This window comes from Heliangelus exortis, chromosome Z (genome assembly GCF_036169615.1).
Source record: "Heliangelus exortis chromosome Z, bHelExo1.hap1, whole genome shotgun sequence".
In the NCBI taxonomy this organism is placed as follows: domain Eukaryota; kingdom Metazoa; phylum Chordata; class Aves; order Apodiformes; family Trochilidae; genus Heliangelus; species Heliangelus exortis.
The window spans coordinates 26,437,597-26,458,868 of record NC_092454.1 but is presented as its reverse complement, the minus strand read 5'-3'; the positions used below and the strand labels follow the sequence as shown (position 1 = coordinate 26,458,868).

The 21,272-nt window shown below is 40.1% G+C and overlaps 2 protein-coding genes across 9 annotated transcripts in view; one reads left to right on the top strand and one right to left on the bottom strand.

Moving 5' to 3' along the window:
• CAMK4 (calcium/calmodulin dependent protein kinase IV) overlaps positions 1–9,171 on the top strand; it is a 136,393-nt gene extending 127,222 nt beyond the window's left edge. For all 4 annotated transcript variants that reach the window (XM_071731653.1, XM_071731650.1, XM_071731652.1 and 1 more), the window contains 4 exons: positions 771–846; positions 4,423–4,549; positions 5,791–5,943; positions 8,809–9,171. In XM_071731653.1, the coding sequence (XP_071587754.1) occupies positions 771–846; positions 4,423–4,549; positions 5,791–5,943; positions 8,809–8,982 (530 nt within the window). In that variant the 3' untranslated portion in view covers positions 8,983–9,171. The remainder of the gene's footprint in view (positions 1–770; positions 847–4,422; positions 4,550–5,790; positions 5,944–8,808) is intronic.
• The window catches only part of STARD4 (StAR related lipid transfer domain containing 4), a 39,989-nt gene that overhangs the window by 7,180 nt on the left and 11,537 nt on the right, over positions 1–21,272 (bottom strand). The window contains exons 6-7 of one of the 5 annotated variants that reach the window (XM_071731655.1): positions 17,122–17,269; positions 12,263–15,506 (exon numbers count right to left, since the gene is read on the bottom strand). The exons of 1 other annotated variant lie outside the window; for it this stretch is intronic. In XM_071731655.1, coding sequence (XP_071587756.1) covers positions 17,126–17,269 — 144 coding nt within the window. In that variant the 3' untranslated portion in view covers positions 12,263–15,506; positions 17,122–17,125. Of the gene's footprint in view, positions 1–7,179; positions 9,373–12,262; positions 15,507–17,121; positions 17,270–18,606; positions 18,797–21,272 lie in introns of those variants that run through there. 3 more of the 5 variants (XM_071731656.1, XM_071731661.1, XM_071731657.1) reach the window with 3 other exon arrangements.

The window sequence follows — 21,272 nt, the reverse complement described above, 5'->3', positions numbered from 1 at the left end:
TTTCTATCTGTGGCAAAAAAGTGCTACTGCTTGCCCCAGAATCAAACACGTGCATTTACTTTTCTGGAGATGTGGAATTTCCATCCTGCTGCTCCTCCTCAGGGAGGTTTCCACAGTAGTAGGCAAACCTTGAGGGTGCACATAGCTACAAGTCCTGCAGATGGAGGGGCTAGGAGTCCTTGAGGTAGGCACATCACAGTTTGACTCTGCAGCTATGCATGTTTTTGTCACACATGGCAACAACAGATAAGGGATACAGCATTCTGCTCAGCTTTCTTTGAGGTGTGTCTGTCCAGCTGATGGGCAGAGATTGACTCCTCTTTACGCTTGCAGAGCCAGAGTCCCCTGAGACTGCCTGATGCTACACACTGCAGCAAAAGCAATTGCCTGCAATGATCTGGTCTTTCTTTACAATTGAAACAGAATACCAAAAATAAACCCCAAATCAAATACTAAATAAAATAGTAAAATATGGAAGTAAAAGAAGAACACCCTTTGCCACATTGCTTTGTCCAGTGCTGCTTGTAGCTTTCTGTGATTCCTTTCACAAGCCTGAAAAGTAATTTGAAGCCATAGTCTGCTGTGCTTGGACATGACTTCTGTTGTCTTACAGTTAATGAGGGGAATCATTTGCCTGCGTAAGGGCTTAAAGGAGCATCCATAACTTGTTAAAAGGCAGTTATGAGTATTCATGGAGTTAAAATTGACTTTGTGACCATTATTTCTGCATGCAACTTTCGTCTTACTGACAAGTGTTTTATCATCTGCAGCGCCAGAGATACTACGGGGATGTGCCTATGGCCCTGAGGTGGACATGTGGTCTCTGGGGATTATCACCTACATTCTGTAAGTGCAGGCAGTGCCACAGAGTGGTTCACTTGTGGTTCACTGCAGGGTTTTATGACATTATGAGCTGTGCCACTGGAAAACTTATGAGATCCTGAACTTTAATTATGATATTCCTAATCTTATTTAAGTAAGTCAAATCTGAGAGGAGCATAGCAAAACACTCAAGTTAAATATTTGATAAGTATAACACTTCTTCCTGAACATCAGCAAGATCTGCTCAGATGCTATTAATGTGAATGAATAGCAGTGAAACTGCTGACAGTAACAATACAAACATGTGAGTGTTAAAAAACATCACCAGTTTTTGTTGTCATTCTCACAGACTGTGAGAGATACTGTGATCCTAAGTAGCTTTTTAACTATAAATTGGGCAAGAAGTGAAGGTGCTTTTAGTAGTTTCACAGTACCTGTGAATTTTAGCAAGTGCAGTCAGCCACAGACACTACTGCAGCTTTGACTGCAGCTTCAGCATTGCTGCCTTACAGCATCTCATCCAGAAGGCAGGGAACAGCCCTGGACTCTGTCTGCAAATCAGTCCAGTGGGTTAAGTGATTAATGTTGAAGTGTTCCACCTCTCACAGGATTACCAGACACACTGCTGATAGAGCACTGTGAGCGATGCTGGCTGTACGTATTTTCAACAGTTGAAATTGCAACTGTACACCAAAATTTTCAAACAGCTGTGTCTAAAGGACAGCGGTGTGTCTGTGTCTGCATCTTAATATATCTAGTCCTAATTCAATTTGTAAGCATCATAGTTATTTCATTGTATTGATGGATTCTTTCACAGGAAGATTGTTGAGAAGGAAAAATTGTGTGTGATGTATCAACACTTCTATTTATGGGAGCATAAATAGCTTCATCTATTCTTTTGGAAACGGTGATGCTAAATTGGTTTGTGTAATTGTATACGGTACTTGCAGGATGTCTTTTTTGGAAGAAAATGAGATTTTCCACATAAGCATTAAATATACAAAGGATTTTATACATCCGGGCCATTTTCTTTTCCCTTTTAGGACCCATTAACAGCGTCTAGAAAGTAGAGCAGACAGTAACAACATTATTTTCTTTATGTCCTTACGAATTAGTTATATTTATTAGGATTTATACTGAAAGTACTTATAAAGATACATAAAGATTCAGATGGAAAAATAGAATAGAAAACATCCTTTTTTTCTGTATATAAGCTTCAAATAAGTCACAGCTCTCCTTTTGGGTGCCTGTAAGTACTAGCCTACAATATTCCTACTTGCCAATTTGTTATCTCCTCCTAATAAAATGTGAATCTTTATCTCAAGGCTTCTTTTAAGTCTGTAGAAGATTGGATCTCAGATGCTGCCAGTCAAGTGATTGTTTCTCATCAGTTCTAGTGGTCCACACATGGGAGCGAGGCGTGAAATTCACCAGCAGGGCTGTCCCTGAGATTGGGCAGGTGCCTTGCATTGAGCCTTTACAAAGGTATCTGGATTAAGCCATGGGATTGCTTAGTTATCCAATAGTCGAGTGATGGCTATTTACTTGAAACTGAGCCTTTATTAAGAATAACATGCTTTCAAGAGTAGGAAAGCTCCAAGGGACAAGGTACAGCATATTCTCACTTGAATATATGAAGTCATATTTGCTATATGCAGCCTTCCAAAATCTTCCAGCTGTTCAGCAAATACTCTCAAGTCACAATAAACCTCTACAGTTGTGTAAACACAAGTGTGTGATCTCCTGGTCCAAGAGGTGACATCACCAGTACTGATCCTTCTCTACTTCTTCCTCCTTCCATTTCTCTCTTCCTCTCCTTTCGAAATCCAGTCTGACCTATAGAAACAGGCCAGGCAAAAATGCTAGTCCAATCCAGTTGGACATCTCTTTCATTTATCTTTAAGATTATTCCATGTTTAAAACTCTTCTATTGAATGTACAGCTTTGTAGAGCAACATTTCTGATGTATTAGAATCATAGACCAGCAAGCTATATGTACAATAACTAATGAATACTGCATTTTAAAGGGCGGTGTTGCATGCCTCAGTCTCACATGCCTCAGTCAGGTAATTGATTTTAAACAAAGTAATATAATGAAATTCATTGTAAGATGAATTCAAGATCAGCCACACTGGGTCTTACCCTAGTTTAATTTCTCTAATTTGAAATCACACCTCCAGTTTTATTAATCAATTTCAGCATGTAGGGAAAAATCTGCTGAAATGGAATACTTTTAAGGTAGAAGTGTATCCATAGAAATTGTTAACAAGACCTCATTAGGTGCTAATAGTGAGTTACAATGATATTACTTGCAAAAGTAAATAGAGGGTCACTCACAAGGCTTCCAGCACACTCACAACAACTCTTAAGCGTGGTCTCACTGTATGTCATAAGTTGCCTGGTATCCAGAAGAACTGGTACAGTTTTGGCTGTACCAGTGAGTGGCCCAAAACCCTTCTCAGCAAAGGTTTGTCAGGGGGATAGGAGCCAAGGCTGAGGAAAGAGGGGGGGGAGGTGGGGCAGGCAAACAGGAGGGGCAGGCAGCAGAGGGGCTGTGACCAGCTCCAACCTACTGAAGCACATGGTATTTGAAGGCTGGATCCTTGTGCTTTAATCCATCTCTACCAGGCTTGGAGTTAGTAACACGCCCAGGAAGTTCTGGCAGTGGAGGTTTTCTCATCTTCAGCGGTGTAAAGTGATGCAGCTGTTCCATGGCAACACACTATTCCCCAAAATATATTTCTTCCTTTAACAGCTCTCCTTTTCCAGGGCACTAAGCATACTGATTTGGTTTAAAGATAGAAAAACATGTTAAAATGTACATTTTCTAGATTTGTTGCTGCCTTGTTCTGCTGTGGTCTGCTGTTATTTTTCCTGTTGTGATTTTATTGCTTGTTGCATTTTCTGGAGGTAGAATGAGAGACAGACTTTTTGTGTAGCTTAGGACACTTAGTGGTTGAATAGAAAATTCACTTTAAAACATCTGACAGGGGCTTCTTAATATTGGCCTACAGATATGTCAAATGTGTGATTTTTTGTAAACAGTCAAAAAAAGCAGATTCAAAGTCAGGAATATTTACTGTAGGAATGGCAATTAGAAGAGAAACAATCACTACAACAGTTTACAACTTTGTGGTGTACCCATGCTGAATGGTGTTTGCACCACCTTCAAAAAGACATGTAACTGGAGAAGACTGTCAGAAGGGATGAGCAAAGGTTCAGACCAAGGAGTGACTAATTCAAGGGACTTCAGCTGAGTGAAGAGCTGATGGAAAATATTTTTGGCGTGTAGAAGGTAAAGAGGTATCAGCTGTTGCAACTCTGATGTCAACTCTTATGCTAAGTCCCTATATAAGTAGTTCTAGGTACAGACACATGAAAATGGAAACTTTTCAATTTGATCAGCCTTTCCTAGTTCCTATCAATACCTGCAACCACATGTTGCTCTGCTTTATAGTATTAGTTTATAAGTACATGCAGGTATGGTTTCCCAAAGTGAGGTAGAGGACTTGAAGAAGGAAAAGATAGTGCCAGGAACTGTTTCTAACAACCCAAGACTAATTAATCTTTAATACATTTATTTCTTTTTCATCCTTGCAGACTTTGTGGCTTTGAACCATTTTATGATGAAAGGGGAGATCAGTACATGTTTAAGAGAATCCTGAACTGTGAATATGACTTCGTATCCCCCTGGTGGGATGACGTTTCTCTGAATGCCAAGGATTTAGTAAGTAAAGCAAAAACAAGACTTGAGTAATATCACTTCTACTGAGAAGTAGAGTCCATTTAGGGGTGTGGACAGCAAAATTGTTTGATTAGTTGTTTTTCCTCTTATCTCTGGTATATTGCAGAGTGCTTTTATATACTCTCTGTTAGACCAGTGCTGTAATTTTGCATTTTTTTTTTGCAGATCTTTTGTTCAGCTGAAATTATTAGCTTAATTTGTCCTCTTTTGTGCATGCACAGCAGGTATTCATCATGATGCCTGTTCAGGGCACCATATTTCTTTAGTAGCTCTTTGTAGGGAAATTTCAAAGATCCCTAAAGCAAGTCCTCCCCCCACTCTTGGGTGCACAGCAGTGGTGGTGCCCTGTGCTGTCACTTGGACTCAGAGACTGTGCTGTCATGAGAGCTGTGTAAGTGTGGTGTTCCCAACTGCTACCTGTGAAGTTCTTTACTCCATCCCCACCCTTCTGCTTTTTTAAAATACTACTTGTTCAGACATACAGCTAAATCCATGAAATAAAGCTTGATTGTACATACTTTGTACCCAGCAGTTTGTACCATGTCCACTCTCAGGGATTATGCCTGCAATGCCTTGTTCTAAAAAATGGACTACTAATGTATTTGGAGAAGTGCTGCTTCCCTGATCTCAGTAACAGAAAGAATAAAATAAGTAGCATTAGTTTCAGAGTGGTCCAAGAGAGAAATACTTGTAAAGTACTTTTTAGTTCATGTCTACATCAGGTTTTACATTGACAGAAAGAAGCATTTTATTTTGATGTACCATGCAGTGACTGCGTGGTACAAATTTGCAGGACCTATAGCTTTTAGATCTTTCTAATCCAGCTCAAACTGTGTCCAAATCCAAAAGCAGAGATGCTGATCAGCCAACAGTCCTCCATCGGGGGGTATTTTGAGACTTGGAAGCATTTTGAGTGCACTGCAGCCTGTGTTAGATACAGGCCAGCTGCACTGGTACTTACTCTTAGAAATGTTGGTAACCAGTTGATTCTTTTTCTCTTTTCTTCCCCCCTAGTTGCTGTATTATTCAGATTTTATTTATGGAGGACCAAGAAGTGCCAGAAACAAAACATGTACAAAGACCTGAACAGAAATTCTTGTTGGTTTCTTGGGATGTGTTTCACTAAGATGCTTCTCAAGCTTACACCAAAGCACCAAAAATGCAAAAGCCTGTAAATGAGCAATAAGGTTAACAGTCTTCTGTATCTTTTGTTTGTGATGCAGGTTAAAAAGTTAATAGTTTTAGACCCAAAGAAACGCCTCACCACTCTGCAGGCTTTGCAGCACCCCTGGGTCACAGGGAAGGCAGCAAACTTTGCACATATGGACACGGCGCAGAAGAAACTCCAAGAATTCAATGCCCGGCGTAAACTTAAGGCAAGTCTCTGGACATATTCTCTGTTTTGGCTATGAAAGCATACAACTTAATTAGTAGCCTTACAGAAACCTTGCACACTTTTCAGGACAACATTCCATAACGGTATGGAAGCTTTTTTTTTAAGATGACTAATGAAGATGAAGAAATTTAAACTGACAAACACATAAAAATATGGGACATTGATTGAAACCTCCTGCCTATACAGACGGAACTACTGAGAATGTAGAAAACTTTCACAAATTCCTCCCCTTCATCTTTTTCTTTTTTCCCTTCCTTGCTTCTGTCCATCTGTCTGTCTTGGATGTCCTTAGAGTACTTGGGTGTCCTTAGAGTACTGACCAGAAAGACCAAAGTTCTTAGAAGTTTCTTCATAAGCATTCATAAATTTGGGAATTAATTTATAATATCATATTCTGATTTGTAAGCCACCTGTTGTTTCTATACATATCAATGAAAAGCAGGAGCATAAGCCATCCCTCTGTAGGACCATGTGTCAGCATTTCAGAAGTGTTGGTCCATAGAATATGTAAGCACAGATCCACAGACCCAAACCACGCTTTTCCAAGTAGCTCTGAGAGTAAAGGTTCAATAGCACTCTTTACCCAAAAATCAAGTGCTGCAGGGCAGGATTGCAGGTGGGACCTGTGCTGAAATTAGCATTAGTTTTGTGTCACTAATGTGCTTCATTATCAACTAATGTACTTATCAGCAACAGGAAGAAGCAGGGAGACATTTTTAGGTGCAAATGGCAGGCATCTGGGCATCTAATTGACACAGCATCACAAAACTTTTTTTTCTTTGATCCCTTCTTAAGTTGTTACATTTATGTCTGCTTAGGAGAGACCTACAGGGATACTTCTGCACAGTTTAGTTACTGGTAGCTAGAGGGAAGCTGTTCTTGAAGCTCTGGGAAATAAAAGTAGAAAGTATCTTGTCTGAGAGCTTAACATCCCCGATGGAATGACCCTTAACTTTGCTTTTGCTTATTTTTTCAGTTGTATTAGGGAACTGTAACAGAGAATCTCTGGAGGGCAAAAAAAACCAAACCACGTTTTGAGATTTCCAAAGGTCTAGAGTAGACAGAATTCACAGTGATGTTTTGCCCATGCAAAACTGACTAAATATATCTATTAATATTTTAGTCTTATGAAAGATTTCTGTAGCCTTGCAGCAGGATTGCTGTGTATTCTGAAGTTGCCATGCAATGTTTTTTTAAAGCAAAATTACTCCAGAGCATAAGCACAGTCACAAATTTTATTATTTCCAAGTTCATTGTTACATGCCCTGCCTGGGAGCTCACAAAGAATTACAGGCACTTTTTGCATGTTTTGATTTTGATTCTCTTTTTTTATTCACCAGTGACATTTTTGAAGCCTTGTTTATTTAGATCCTGTAGTCAAATAGTTTATACTTCTGTGTCTAAAAGCTGTTGCTTTTTACCAGTTTATTTCTTCACTGCTTTTCTATTAGAGAGTAAGTGACCAAATTTCCAGTTATTAAGATAATTAACTCAAGATAGCAGTTACTGTAGAGTTAAAAGTTTTGCACATATATTTGTATAAAATTAATCATACATTCTTAGTCAATTAGCTCTTATCAAAAAAATAAAGACCAGAACAAAAAAACAGATATTGGACACAAGCTTTAGTTGTTTTGTGTAGCAAGAATAATATGAAATTATTCTCTCTTTCCCAACATAAAAGTCCAGCAGCAGACTTTCTTTATATAAACACTTACTTTTATAGAATAATCCTAAAGCTTTCAGGCATGATTTGTTTTTTCTTAGAACGTGTTGAATTTGTTTCATAAAAATATACATAGCTAGTAAGAGTAAATCACATTAGAAGTATTTTTATACATTGTAATATAATTGAGTGGCTTGTTCTGTTTGTACTCCATTATCTGAAGTCCCCTCACCACTAATGTGCTTGTCTGTTTTTTTCCTTAAGAGGTCTAGACTCTTAAGTTTTAAAAGCATTGCTACTGCCATTGGCTCATGCCTTGAACTTTGATTTCATGTTCTATATTAGCAGTTTCTTCTTTCTTGCCAATGTTTGCACAGTCTGTTTCTTCATCAGAATGTTCTTTTTCTTTCTTTTTTTTTTTTTTTTTTTTTTTTTTTTTTTGTGATTACCTCTCCAAATCATGCACAAAACTTTCTACACTTATCATTCCTTCCTGCAGACTCACTTCTTCCATGCCTAAGCAAAAAGCTAGCCAAGTCAAAAATTGCTAGAGTTGTAGCACAGAGATTAATATTTCTTTTCCTCTCCTTGGTAGATTTGTTTTTTTCAGGCAATAAAACTCTTCAAGGTAAGGCTTAAGGTAACTGTCTTAATGTGTAAGACAGTTATGCATTTGAGAATATATTCCCAGTATGTATTTATATATATATATACATAGGAATTTGCTCATATTCTCTACAATCATTGTTCAGGGCATATGGATGTCATTGTGCATGGCATATGTAAGTATTGGCATGGCATGGTAAGTATTTTTTCACTTTGTGAACTTTTCATAGAATAATCTGTTAACACTGTTTTAGTGATGGAAGAGAACATTCTTTTCATCATCTAACTTCCAACATGGGAGATCTGAAGTAATTTCTAAAAAGAAATGCAGTGTGTACAGCAGAAAAAAAGAGATTCTGTTCATGTTGGCTAGCTTGTGACCTTGTGAGAATATCAATTTTAAATTTCAGTCTGGTGTTGAAGGTGGCTCTCTAAATCTGTCCAGGACAAGGCAGTATCCAAATGTGACATGACCATTACCATGAGTTAAAGAGAGTTTCATTCCCTAACAGAACAATGCTAAGGGCACAGTGGTGACAGATTGTGTCCTTTGCTTGATCCTCTCTTTCTCAGGCTGCAGTAAAAGCTGTGGTGGCATCAACTCGCCTTGGCAGTGCCAGCAGTCACAGTGTGCACGACAGCAACAAGCCCAGCTGTAACCCATCTCCAGTCCATGACAAACCTGAAGAGAAACCTACTCAGGAAGAAGAAGAAGAAGCAGCAGCTGCTCCAGAAGAAATGTCCTAGGTCAATGCGCTTCCTTGTTTCAGCTGAGATCTGTCATTTCATACACCAGCTATCTTGTCATTCAGCAAGAGAGATTGGCCTCTCTGGTTCTGCTTTGGGGTGCCAAATGCACTGGCTGGTGACCCTACCTTCAATGCATGTGACTGCTTTTGAAAATAGTAAAATGTTCCATAAGGCATGTCATGGAAACAGTGTTATTTGCATTAATACCGGCAGGTAAAAACATGGGGATAAATTACTGCTTACCACAATGCATATATTTCATATATATCTATCCAGTGTTTCTAAGTGGCATTTGAAACAAAATACTATTTAATATGGTTTTATGAAAGTAAATGCCTTCTGTATGTTGTGAGTTTCTTTGAACTGCTTCATTCCAGATTCATAGTCCTACAGCAGATGAAATGGAAGGAAATACCAAGTCAGTGCTTTTAAAACTGATTTACTGATGCTTTTTTTAATCTGTAAAATTCAAAAATATTTGGGGATCTATATGCAAAAACATTCCACTACTTTGGGGAAGAAAATGAAATGTTACTTTCACTGGGCATGAAAATGTATGTTCTTCAAGCCTGTGTTGAGAATGCCTTATTCTGACTTTTCCTGTTTATATACAATATTTTAATGACAACCAAAATTACACAGAATCATGGTATCATAGAATCATAGAAAGGTAGGGAGCAGAAGGGACCTCAAAAGATCATTGAGTCCAACCCCCCTGCCAGAACAGGGTCACCTATAGCAGGTCACACAGGAACACATCCAGGTGGGCTTTGAATGTCTCCAGGGAAGGAGACTCCACAACCTCCCTGGGCAGCCTGTGCCAGTGCTCTGCCACCCTCATGGTGAAAAAATTCTCCCTTATATTTATATGGAACCACCTCTGCTCCAGTTTATAACCATTGCCCCTAGTCCTATTGTTAGTCACCCCTGAGAAAAGCTTGACTCTGTCCTCCTGACACTCACCCCTTCCATATTTATAAACAAAATATTAAGGAGGTCACCCCTCAGTCTCCTCCAAGCTGAAGAGCCCCAGCTCCCTCAGCCTTTCCTCATAAGGGAAATGTTCCACTCCCTTCATCATCTTGGTCTCTCTATGTTGGACTCATTCAAGCAGTTCCCTGTCCTTCTTGAACTGAGGGGCCCAGAACTGGACACAGTATTCCAGATGTGGCCTCACCAGGGCAGAGTAGAGGGGGAGGAGAACCTCTCTTGACCTACTAACCACCCCCTTATAATGCACCCCAGGATGCCATTGGCCTTCTTGGCCACAAGGACACATTGTTGGCTCGTGGTCATCCTTCCATCCACCAGCACCCCCAGGTCCCTTTCCCCTGTGCTGCTCACCAAAAGCTCACTCCACGACCTACACTATTACCTGGGGTTGTTCTTTCCCAAATGTAAGACTCTACCCTTGCCCTTGTTGTAATTCATTACATTTCTCCCTGCCCAACTCTCTATAGTCTGTCCAGTTCCCTCTGAATGGCAGCACAGCCTTCTGGGGTGTCAGCCACTCCTCCCAGTTCTGTGTCATCAGCAGACTTGCTGATAGCACACTCTAGTCCCTCATCCAGGTCATCAATACATATATTGAATAGTACTCGTCCCAGTACTGACCCTTGAGTACTGTACTAGAAACAGACTTCCAACTAGACTCCATCCCATTGACTACACCTCTCTGGCTTCTGTCCTTCAATCAAATCTTGATCCACCTCACTGCCCAATCATCCAAGCCACACTTCAGTTTAGCTCCAAGGATGCTGTGGGAGATGGTGCCAAATACCTTCCTGAAATCAAGATAAACTCTGTCTACTGCTCTGCCATCATCCATCCACCTGGTTATATCCTCACAGGAGGCTATCAGGTTGGTCAGACATGATCTCCCCTTGGTAAAGTCATGTTGACTGCTTCTCAGGCACCTCTCCTGTTCCCAACAGCTTACCAAAGATGATGGAGAGTGGCCAAGCAGTGACATCCACCAGCTCCTTCAGCACCCGTGGGTGCATCGCATCAGGACCCATGAGTTTATGGATGTCCAGACTCATTAACTGATCCTTAACCCAGCCCTCATCAACCAAGGCAAACTCATCCTTTGCCCTGACTTCCTCATCGGCCTTAGGGATCTGGGGCTCCTGAGGACATCCTCCAGCAGTGTACACAGAGGCAAAGATGATGTTCTGACTTCTTTGTGTCCTCTGTCACCAGGACACCCACCTCATTCAGCAGTGCCTACATTGCCTCTAGTGTTAGTTTTATCTGTTAGTATTTGAAGAAGCCCTTCCTGTTGTCCTTAACCTCTCTCTCAAGGTTTAAGTCCAAAGAGACTTTAGCTCTCCTAGTTGTCTCTCTGCATTCTTGGAAAAATAGTCTTATATTCCTCCCAACTGGCCAGCCCTTCCACAATCTATAGGTTCTCTTCTTCCATTTGAGTTTAGCCAGCAGTTCCCTTTTCAACCACACTGATGTACCAGTTCCCTTTCGGATTTCCTTCCCATTGGGATGCACCAGTCGAGCTCAGAAGAAGTGGTCCTTGAATATGAACCATCTTGGTCCCCTTTACCTTCGAGTACCCTGTCCCATAGGATTTTCCCCAGCAGTTGTTTGAAGAGGACAAAGTTGGTCTTTCTGAAGTTCAGGGTTGTGATTCTACTTGGAATCCTGTTTCTACCACAGAAGATCCTGAACTCCATGACCTCATGGTCACTGTATCCAAGGTTGTCCTCAATCTTCACTGCTTCAGCCAGACCCTCCTTGTTAGTTAGGGTAAGATCCAGCAATGCTCCACTCCTAGTTGGCTCCTCCACCAATTGCATCAAGAAGTTATCATCAATGCACTGGAGGAATCTCCTGGAATGTGAATGGCTGCTGAGTAAGTCTTCCAGAAAATATCTGGGGAGTGAAAGTCTCCCATGAGAACCATGGCCTGTGATCACAAGACTGCTACCAGCTGCCTGTAGAAGGCATCATCAACTTCCTCATTCTGATCATGTGGCCTGTAATAGACACCCACCACAGTGTCCCCCCCATTAGCCTCTCCCTTAATTCTAATCCTCAAACTCTCAACTTGCTCTTCATCTACCCCTGGGCAGAACTCAATACACCCAAGTTGCTCTCTGATGTAAAGAGCAGCTCCCCCACCTCTCCTTGCTGCCCTGTCTTTCCTAAAAAGGACATAACCATCCATGACCACATTCCAGTCAATCTGTAGTAGTTCAGAATTCCACATTCATTTTGTAGTAAGTGTAAGGAAAACAAAAAATAGACTAAAAGAGGCTTGTAGTAGATGAAAATATTTGAAATACCATTATATTTATTAATTTATTTCTAAACCATGAAGCTAGAAGACATTTTTACAGGGTCAAAGGGAATAATCTACAATTCTACAAGTTATAAATGAAGGAAACTATTCCACATCTTAATGATTTTGCTCTTGGGAAAGAAACCCTCTTATACAAAGTCTGGAAGCAAGTAGTGTAATCTAGCTGCTTCACAGACAGTTTAATCCAATGAGTAATCAGTTTCCACTTGTCAGCAAAATTGGTCTGCTTTTCTTGAAAGAAGACCTCTCCTGTAAAGTGATCCACCAGCACAGGTCTTGCATCCCCCCAGAGCTTCTGGGTCATACATTAAAAGCTCTGTGCAAGTATTAGCTTGCAAAAATAGTGTCATGGTCTTTAGCTACCTTGACTTATTTTGTTGAATATCATTGATAAGATTGGAAATATAACACGCATCAGTATCTATGACCATTTATATTTGTTTGTTATCACTCTGATAGCGTGTGGATTTCTAATGTTACAGATACATTACAGAAATAGCAAAAAGAACATGATGTATGGTAATGTCACTTGTGTTTGTTAAACTGTTTAATACTGATAGTTACTTAATATACTCAATGTTTCTCTACTGCTTTAATTGTTTTATGTTAAGTTAGGCCTTGTGCAACTTGCCTTCAAAAATACACCAGCTCCTAAAAAAAAAAAAAAAGTCATTCGGTAGCTGCATTTGCTGGTGAAATTAAAGGGTAATGCAATGTTACTCATGTGGTAGGTTGGACAAATAAAATGCAATCTAGAGTAATATAAAAAGTAAGATTAAAGTTACTGTCTTTACTAGTTGAAAATGCATGCTAATCAATACATTAAGATTTTTTATCCATTTCTTATAACTCTTTCAGCTTGTACAAAAAGGCTTGCTAATTAAGAGCAGTTGAAATTTAAAGCATGTACATCCATCCTTCTCCCTGGTCATACCCTTTGAGGTCAATGGAAACATCTGTTGGGGGTATGGCAGCTATGAACAGGCCATCAAAACACCTTTGCAGTTTTTCCCTTGAAAACAACTACAGTGAGGTTGATTGCTTTGGTGAATGTTATAGGTACACCCACCTGTCTAACTTTTTAGTATCTCTCTTCTCTCCTGTGAGGTGACTGCAGGATGAATACATTTCTCAACCACAGGTCTCCTACCATGGTTACACTGCAGAAGCCATCCAAGTTTGGCCAGCAGGAAGGTTTGACAGGAGAGACTGGATTTCTATAATGTTTCCTCCTTCATTTGAGATAGTTGCTTCAGATCTCCATAAAGAGAAGCCGGCTGCACAGTCATTGTGCACGTATGTGAGCAGAAGTATCTTCATCTGAGGCATGGTTTGTTGATCTGAAAGTTATTCCCAGATGATTCTGAAAGTTATTCTTAACTAAGTTTTACCATAGAGACATCATAAATATGAAATAATATAATGCAAGTAGAGACCTCTCTGTGGCAGCATGATCTGTGAGGCAGCTCAGTCTTGTGCATAAGGGCTCTGGGTCTTCAGTTGGTTTTGCATATCAGTTTTCTATTATTATACTCAGTATGAAACAGTCAGGATATCTGGATTACCAATATGTGGCTCAGTAAAGTACTATGCCTGACCTATGTATGACAGTTCTGTTCAGAAGGAAAAGCAGTGTATATGTGTCACTAAAAAAAAGGAGAGTTGTGTGCTTTAGCTTTGTCTGAAAAATCACATTCTGGTGGCATCTGCCATAATTCAGACTTGGGAATCCAACTGCAGTGTCTTAATCTGCCTGAAAAATATGAACACACCCAAAAACTGCCAGAGGTGACCAATTCTACATCTGTGGTTATATAGTGGGTAGATAATAACAGATGATCTTTTCTGTTGAAATCCTAAGCTTTAAGTTTTTTAAATGTTCAACATATTAGCAAAGTCCTTCAAGTACAAAAGTACCTTGCCATCTTTTTGAAGTACTTGAACTTAGAAAAACTTTTCCTTTGGAGGCAGGTGGTAGTATTATTTGAGAGCTAGGCTGAGGACCTTGTGGGTGTTAAATGCCTAACAATGGTCTGCCTTTGCACAACAACAGAGTTTTTTACAAGTTCAGAAAAATTAACTCCAAAATAGAATGGATTTCCAATTATTTTTCTTACAATTTTGCATTTATCACAGTAGTAACCTGGTGCTAGTTCATTTGCAAGAGGCAAACACACCACAATCAAACTTTTGAATGCAAAAGATCATTGAGGCTAAAGTTCATGATACAGCACATGGTTCAGAAGAAGGATAGCAAGGGTTTTGGCTACCTGAGCAAGCAAGCCTTTCAGTCACATGAAAAGGAGTGATAAAAAGTGTCCAGCATCTCCTTTGCAGGGAACCCATGCCTCTGTGAATACAGGAGAGTGCTCTGAAAAAAGCCATGTGGTGCTAGAGGAGGATAAAGGCAGCAAATATAAAGTTTTTTTGAATGGGCTCAGATCAGCGGGCAGTCCCAGGCTGGAGGAGGCTGTGGCTCACTCATATGTGGGGCTCTGCACTTACCAAATCAAGATCCTCCAGCAGAGCTCGTGGTGCCAGTGAAATACAGAGGCAGCCATGGAGGAGGAGAGGACAACACTGCATTTTCTTCAGCTCAGCAGCAGGAAAAGAGACAAGATACTAGGAGTTGTCAGCATCCAGCTAAGCAGATGGATAGCAGTATCTGCTAACCAGCAAATAGAGGAGAATAAAAAATCATTTCCAAATACCAGTTGGCAGCTGTCCCTCAGGTCCTTCACACATCCTGGGGCATACTATAATTCTGAGCCCCACGGTGCACTTCTTGGGGTGTTTTTTAAGAGTAGCACATGAAAGTTTAAGCTGGAGAACTCCCAGCTATCCCTTGCACAGTGTCCTGCATATTGCCTGCCAACAGAATCACACTCGTGAGCCTCAGCTCATGGCTTGTGCAGAGGCTGTGTATTTCTCCTACTGAAGAACTCAGTTTTGTATGTCTGAGTCTACCTTGTTGCTCCTCAGGTTACAAGTGTATAGCTCCTTCAGGCATGCCATTCAAAGGTAAACTAGAGACAGCCCAGAACATCCTTAAAGTTACTTTATAAAACAGTAGCTCATAGCCCTTTCCTTCCTTTCAGGGTTAATTCCACTTATCGGCCACAAAAGTGAGAGTTAATTCTGCTTCTATATACAGAAATTTGTAGACCGCTGCACGGTACTATGTTGCACTGTAGAAAAACTATAGCTGCATAGCAAAATAAGAAGAAAATATAATAATAAGGAAAGAAGAAGTGAAAAATAAAAAATAATTTTTACAAAAAGCAAACAAGCAAAAAAAACCCCAAAACACACAAATGCATGCTTTTCCACCACCACCACAAAGTAGAACAAAGAACATGAATGAACTTTGGCATTCAGATATTGTGAAGATAGGTGTAGTACAGAAGCAGGAACTGAATGGATTTTTCAAAGTGGCCCAATTCTGAGATCATAAATAAAGTTATAGATGTATATGAAAATATATATGTACATACACAAACTAATATATAAATTATCAAAAGAGGCAGAGATTGCTGAACAACCTGTAAGAGCCAAGTCTCCAGTAGCAGTCACAGTAACCTTCTAAGCTGTCTTTCACACTTTGCTAGCATTACTCAGCTGGAACAGAAATCAAAGTATTTAACATTCTTATATATGTGGATCATCACTGTATGAAATTCAGTTTAATAGGTATTACAGTAAGAAACATTAATAAATTCAGTGGCACCTAGTTTTCCACAGCTCTGGCTCCTCAATATCAAGATACAGCTGGGAGCTGAGTGCTTCAGTGCCCTCATTATTTGCAAAACAGGGTGAAAACACTAGAAGAGCATTTTATGTCCTAAACTGCACCAGAGGCCCCTGCTTAGCAGTGCTCCATTCACAGCATGTGTAACCAAGAACCAAAAATTTAACCCTTAACTTTTCTATCAGGAAGATACTTACTGGCCAAGGTATATTAAACAGCATGTGTTTGCTCCTGTTAAGTAGCTTAGAGCTCCTGACACAGTATCTGCTACTTTTTTGTGTCCACCTGAGAAACCGAAGCATTCCAGAGCATTACTTGATGATACATAAAGAGCAAAGGTTAAAAGAAAGGATTTTTTTTTCCCATTTGAAGCTCTGGTTTTTAGAACATGCATTCATGGCAAAATGGCTTGTTGTTTTTATTCCCCTTATGCTTCATCTCTTTACCTGGCCCTGGACCCCACCGGTCAGCCTGGAATAGCTGTCAGCTGTCTGGCAGTGGGGGAAGAGCCATCTGACTCTTGGCAGGTTTCAGCTGTGCTGCCTTGACAAATTTGCTGTTGGCCCTCTGTCTGGTTTTGCTCATGTTCATGCTTTTTGACTTGCTTGTGCTCCCAGAAGAGTCTGAGTTTTACTGGTCAGGTATACTTATATTCCTCTGTGATGCATTCTCGGTGTGATTTGTCACTGCTAGTTAGCACACAGGGAGAAGTTTTTCCTTTCCCCCTCCATTGCCTACACCCAAGCTGTTTCCTGGCACCTTATGTTTCCTTTCTCAAGAGCCTGTACCTTGCTGACAGATCTGTGCTGTGCTGTGAACCAAATACCAAACAGAACCAGAAAAGAATTCAGTTCCTTGAGTTAGTTTCATGATAGAAAATGGAGACACCTGTGCTGCTGTAGATGCTTTGGCTGTACTTGGGATGAGAGGTTCAGAGCAAAGCAGGACTTTTGTCAACAGCATCCTTTTCTTTCACTGGAGAAAAAGTGGTTTAGGTCTATCCAAAGCAGCACACTGGGGACTCTGAAAAATATAATGTCTGTTCTGACCAATGATCTTAACTGTTATTTACCTGTTTACAGTGTTGGCAGAAGAAACAATGAAGTCAGTTTATAACACCTGGTCCCATTTGTTGACTTGGAACTGTAAATAATGATCTGCTTCAAAATACAAAACGATGTGGAACCAGTCCTTACATCTGTGCAGGTACACATAAGGGTCTGTCAAAGAGAAAAAAAACACTGTAATTCTTATCCCCATACTGGGTGGGTCTGGGACAGCTCTCCAAATTCACATCACTGTGTCATAGGCTTTAGACAGTTACTCTGGCAACTCTAAAGCTGAGGCAAGCCATTATGTATGATTGGCAGCTGCAAAGGCATGGGATCTATCCCAGAGGCAATATGCACCATTAGCCACTGAGTTGTAATTATTCATCCACAGAGCTGTGGAAAGGAGTCTGCTTTGTTATATCTGCCCCAGTATTGCTGTCATGTCCTTTTGTGCTCCCCCTTCCAAAAGAAAGCTTTTTCAGTACTCTAGGAAATTTAAATCTATTGTTCACAAAGTCAACAGTTGTTCGTCCCTGACTGCTTGACGCTGCAGCCCTGAGGGAGGCTCCCTTCTAACCCAAATAGTGTTTGGCACCACATCAATTGTGGTGAGGTAACAACATTTCAGTCCTGCCCAAGGAATTCTCTCTCTCTTCCTGGAAAAGCCAGAGGAGCTGTAGGTTTTGCAAATGCCCAGTGAGTAAGTTTTCCTGATCAAATTACCATACTTGGCCAACAAAACAGGGTGTATGAAGAGTAAAGTACAAAGATCCAGGGCTGTTAAAGAGCAATGTATCTGAGGCATTGCTGTTGAGCTTCATCTTAAACTTCTGCTTGAAGTTAACCAGAATGACTGGGACCATTTAAATGAATTGGCCTAGTGACAGCAATAAAGCTACCAGAGTGAGAATACCTTTGCAGACTAAGGCACAGTTTCTACAGACATTAACCACAAAACACTCCAAATGTTAGCTCCGAATAGATGTGTTGCACAATGAGAAAAAAAGCTACCATACCTGCAAGGCATTTAGTAGTGAAAAACAGATGACAAGTCATGATTACATTACTGACAAAAGACCCCAAGCACCACCAAAAATCCCTGAGTACCAACAAACAATAAATGCCTGCATTAAAAAAACACCAGAGGATTTTGCTATGGAGCACACAAAAAAGAGCTCCTTATTTGCTTTGCCTGAGCAAGGAATAAGGTGAAAAGTATCTGTAAGTGGTCTTCAGAACCCCTGATTTCTGTTACTTTCCAGTTGTCACCATCAGCCATGTTTGTGAAAGTAGTGCAAATGCATCCAGCCCTAGCCTCCTCTAGATGGAAAAAGCTCAGCACTGACCCCACTTTTCATTTGTAGGACAACAGAACTGTTCTGTTTGTACTGTTAATATGGCCCAAATTCTCTTCTTCAGCTTGCTATGGAGCATGGAGTGGAGTAGTTTTTAATGACAAGTGGAAGGTTATTGAGAAACAAACTTCATGGAACTAAGCAAATTGATTGTGTGCATACTTTGAAAAAAAGCATCTTAGGAGGACTTTCCAAATTCTGCTGCAGCAGTCTCCTCCTTGAGAAGTAGGTTCCTTAGGAATGACAGTGATCCCTGGGACCCTGCAAGAGGGTCCTAAGTTGGTGCTACCTCAGTAGGTGGGCACCTCCTGAACTCTTTACCATCTTGACTGCAGGGAAACTGTAAATACAGAAAGAGATTATTTTTAAATGAAAGTAATTAGAAAGAAACACAGTTGAACTACTAGTTGGTAAGACCTAACCCCAGCTGTCTTCATGCTGTAATGTACAATAGGAACCACTTTCCTTTTCACACCACATGCTCATGAAATTTATGCTAATGCTTCTGATTAAATAGCAGAAACTTAATGTAATAGTCTATAAGGAGCATTGTTATGGAGTTTGTTCAGTTGTTGTTTTTCCTTCAGAATACATATTATTGAGAGTCGTATGCTTGTAAGAAAATTAACTCAGAAGTGATTAGGTGCTCAGGAAGAAGATGAAAAGGTGGAGGGGGGTGAAATCTAGTCCATAAGATAAATAGGATGATCTTTCAGAACAGCAAGGGTGGCTGATACAGCTTGCAAGGAGTGAAAACGAGTCACTGAGATTCTCTCACATGTCACAGTCACTGAGTGCTTCTCAACTGGGAGAAGCAGTTTGTTAGTCCCAAGGATCTACACCACCATCCCCTTGCAAGCCTGGGAAGTACCAAGCAGAGTCTAGATGGCTGCTCCAAATCCACAATTAGGAGCTCATCAGGTTAAGCTGATTTTAACCTGAAGAAATGTGATACATTAAAGCTTGTGTCTGGTTTGACCTTGGTTTGGAAGCTCCTGGTGGCTCTTGGCTTTGAGGCTGGATGAGCACCAGAATATAAGCAGGGAGTTTTGTGTTTCTGTTATTCAGGATGAGTATATGCTGCGTGGTTAGGGTATGTGCTGATGCACAGATAGCACCAAAACAAATGGTACTATTGACTTGTAACACAAAGTATTTTATAAGCCTGTCGCAGAAGTTTTTTGATCTCAGAGAAGTGGTGGATAGACTCTAAATAATAACAAAAAAAATCATATCTATTAGATTTTCTCAAGTTAGCTCTGTGTCCAATGTACCTGACTCCTGTTACTGCTTAATGTGTAAGAAATCCTGTATTGTCAACACTGTTTGCTTGTAATAGCAAAGATGTTTGCAGCTATATAGTTATTTATGGACTGCTTGTTTAACTGCACACTTCTACTTCAGACTAAGCCTGTTTGTGTTGTAACTTCTTCTTATGCTGTGCAATTGTATCAGAGAAAAATTGGAACAAGAAAACATTGATGGCTTTGTTCTTTCAGTGTATTGTATTTGGGACCAATGTACCTGCTTGTGTGCTTGCATGGAAATGCTTATAAACCATGGCAATATGCTTTGATGGAGGGAAGTTTATTTTTAGTAAGTAGCTTGCATGATTGATCTGATGCTAAATAAACTAGTAAATCTGGAAATGCTTGTGTCTATTATTTGCTGACAGCTAATGCTCAATGTAGAATAAGGAACAATAGTCACCATTACAGGGAGATGTATTGGTGGGTTTTACCTGCTCACATATCAGTCTTGAAAGAAATCAGCTTGGCATGACATTTCCCCTTCTCCCCTTACCTCAAAACCTTACCAGCTGAATGAAATTGAAATCTTTTATTAGTGGTGAAGTACGGACCTAGGGAGCTGGAAAGACCTTTGTAAGATTGTCCAGGTTATACCTATGCTCCAGGGAGTTATGTGAGTTAGATGGTTGTCTCACTTGGTCTTAAAAGTGTACAGGAATGAAGACACTGCCACTTCTTATACAGACTAACAGTTTTGCTACTCTTATGACTGGAAAGTATTTTACAAGGTTCTGAGTCCTTTTGTTTCAGTTAACAGTTTGTCTGTCGTGGTGATCTCTTTCTAATTTAGCACTTCCAAGGATGCTAATGAATCTTTTCCCAAGCAGAGGCAAGGCATAGTTTTTCTTACTACACTTTGATGAAACCATCTTCTTCCCATCTCGGTAACAGAGTGGAAAAGATCAGTGGAAAATCAAAATGAGAGAAGAGGGAATGTACAGGAGCTGAGTCTTAAGGACTCTGAGCTCCCCCTGGAGCTCAGGATTTTTGTGCTTTGGACTGACCTCTTTAAAACAGGCCATCCAATGATGTGGCATCTCATGTTACAGCGTAACATTACAGCAGTTTCATAGTGAGCTTGAGACACACGAGAAAATCAGACACAAGAACTGAGAAGTCTGTAACATGACAGAACTACTCTGATGGACTATCAATAAGTTAGGATAGCTGAGGAGTAAACAAAACCATTCTAGTGCATAACTAATAAAAAACAGGCATTTCTGCTGATGGCTGGCACAGTCTGCCTGTCTATAAAGCCCTGGGTTTTGTAGTTCTGAAGTCCTTTTGAGCAATTGAAACACCTTTTGTCTTCAAAAATGTACATCTGCAAGTAACTTTCTGTCTTTCTGGATAATTTGGGAAATGATTCAATTTTTTTATCTGTATTATGAATTCTCTATTTTTTATTTTTTTTTTAAATAATGCATGAAAGGCCTCTTTCATCTTTCGTCTGTTTTGGTTTTTTTTCCAATATCAGACTTCAACTTCTTCAGACAAGAAGTGTAT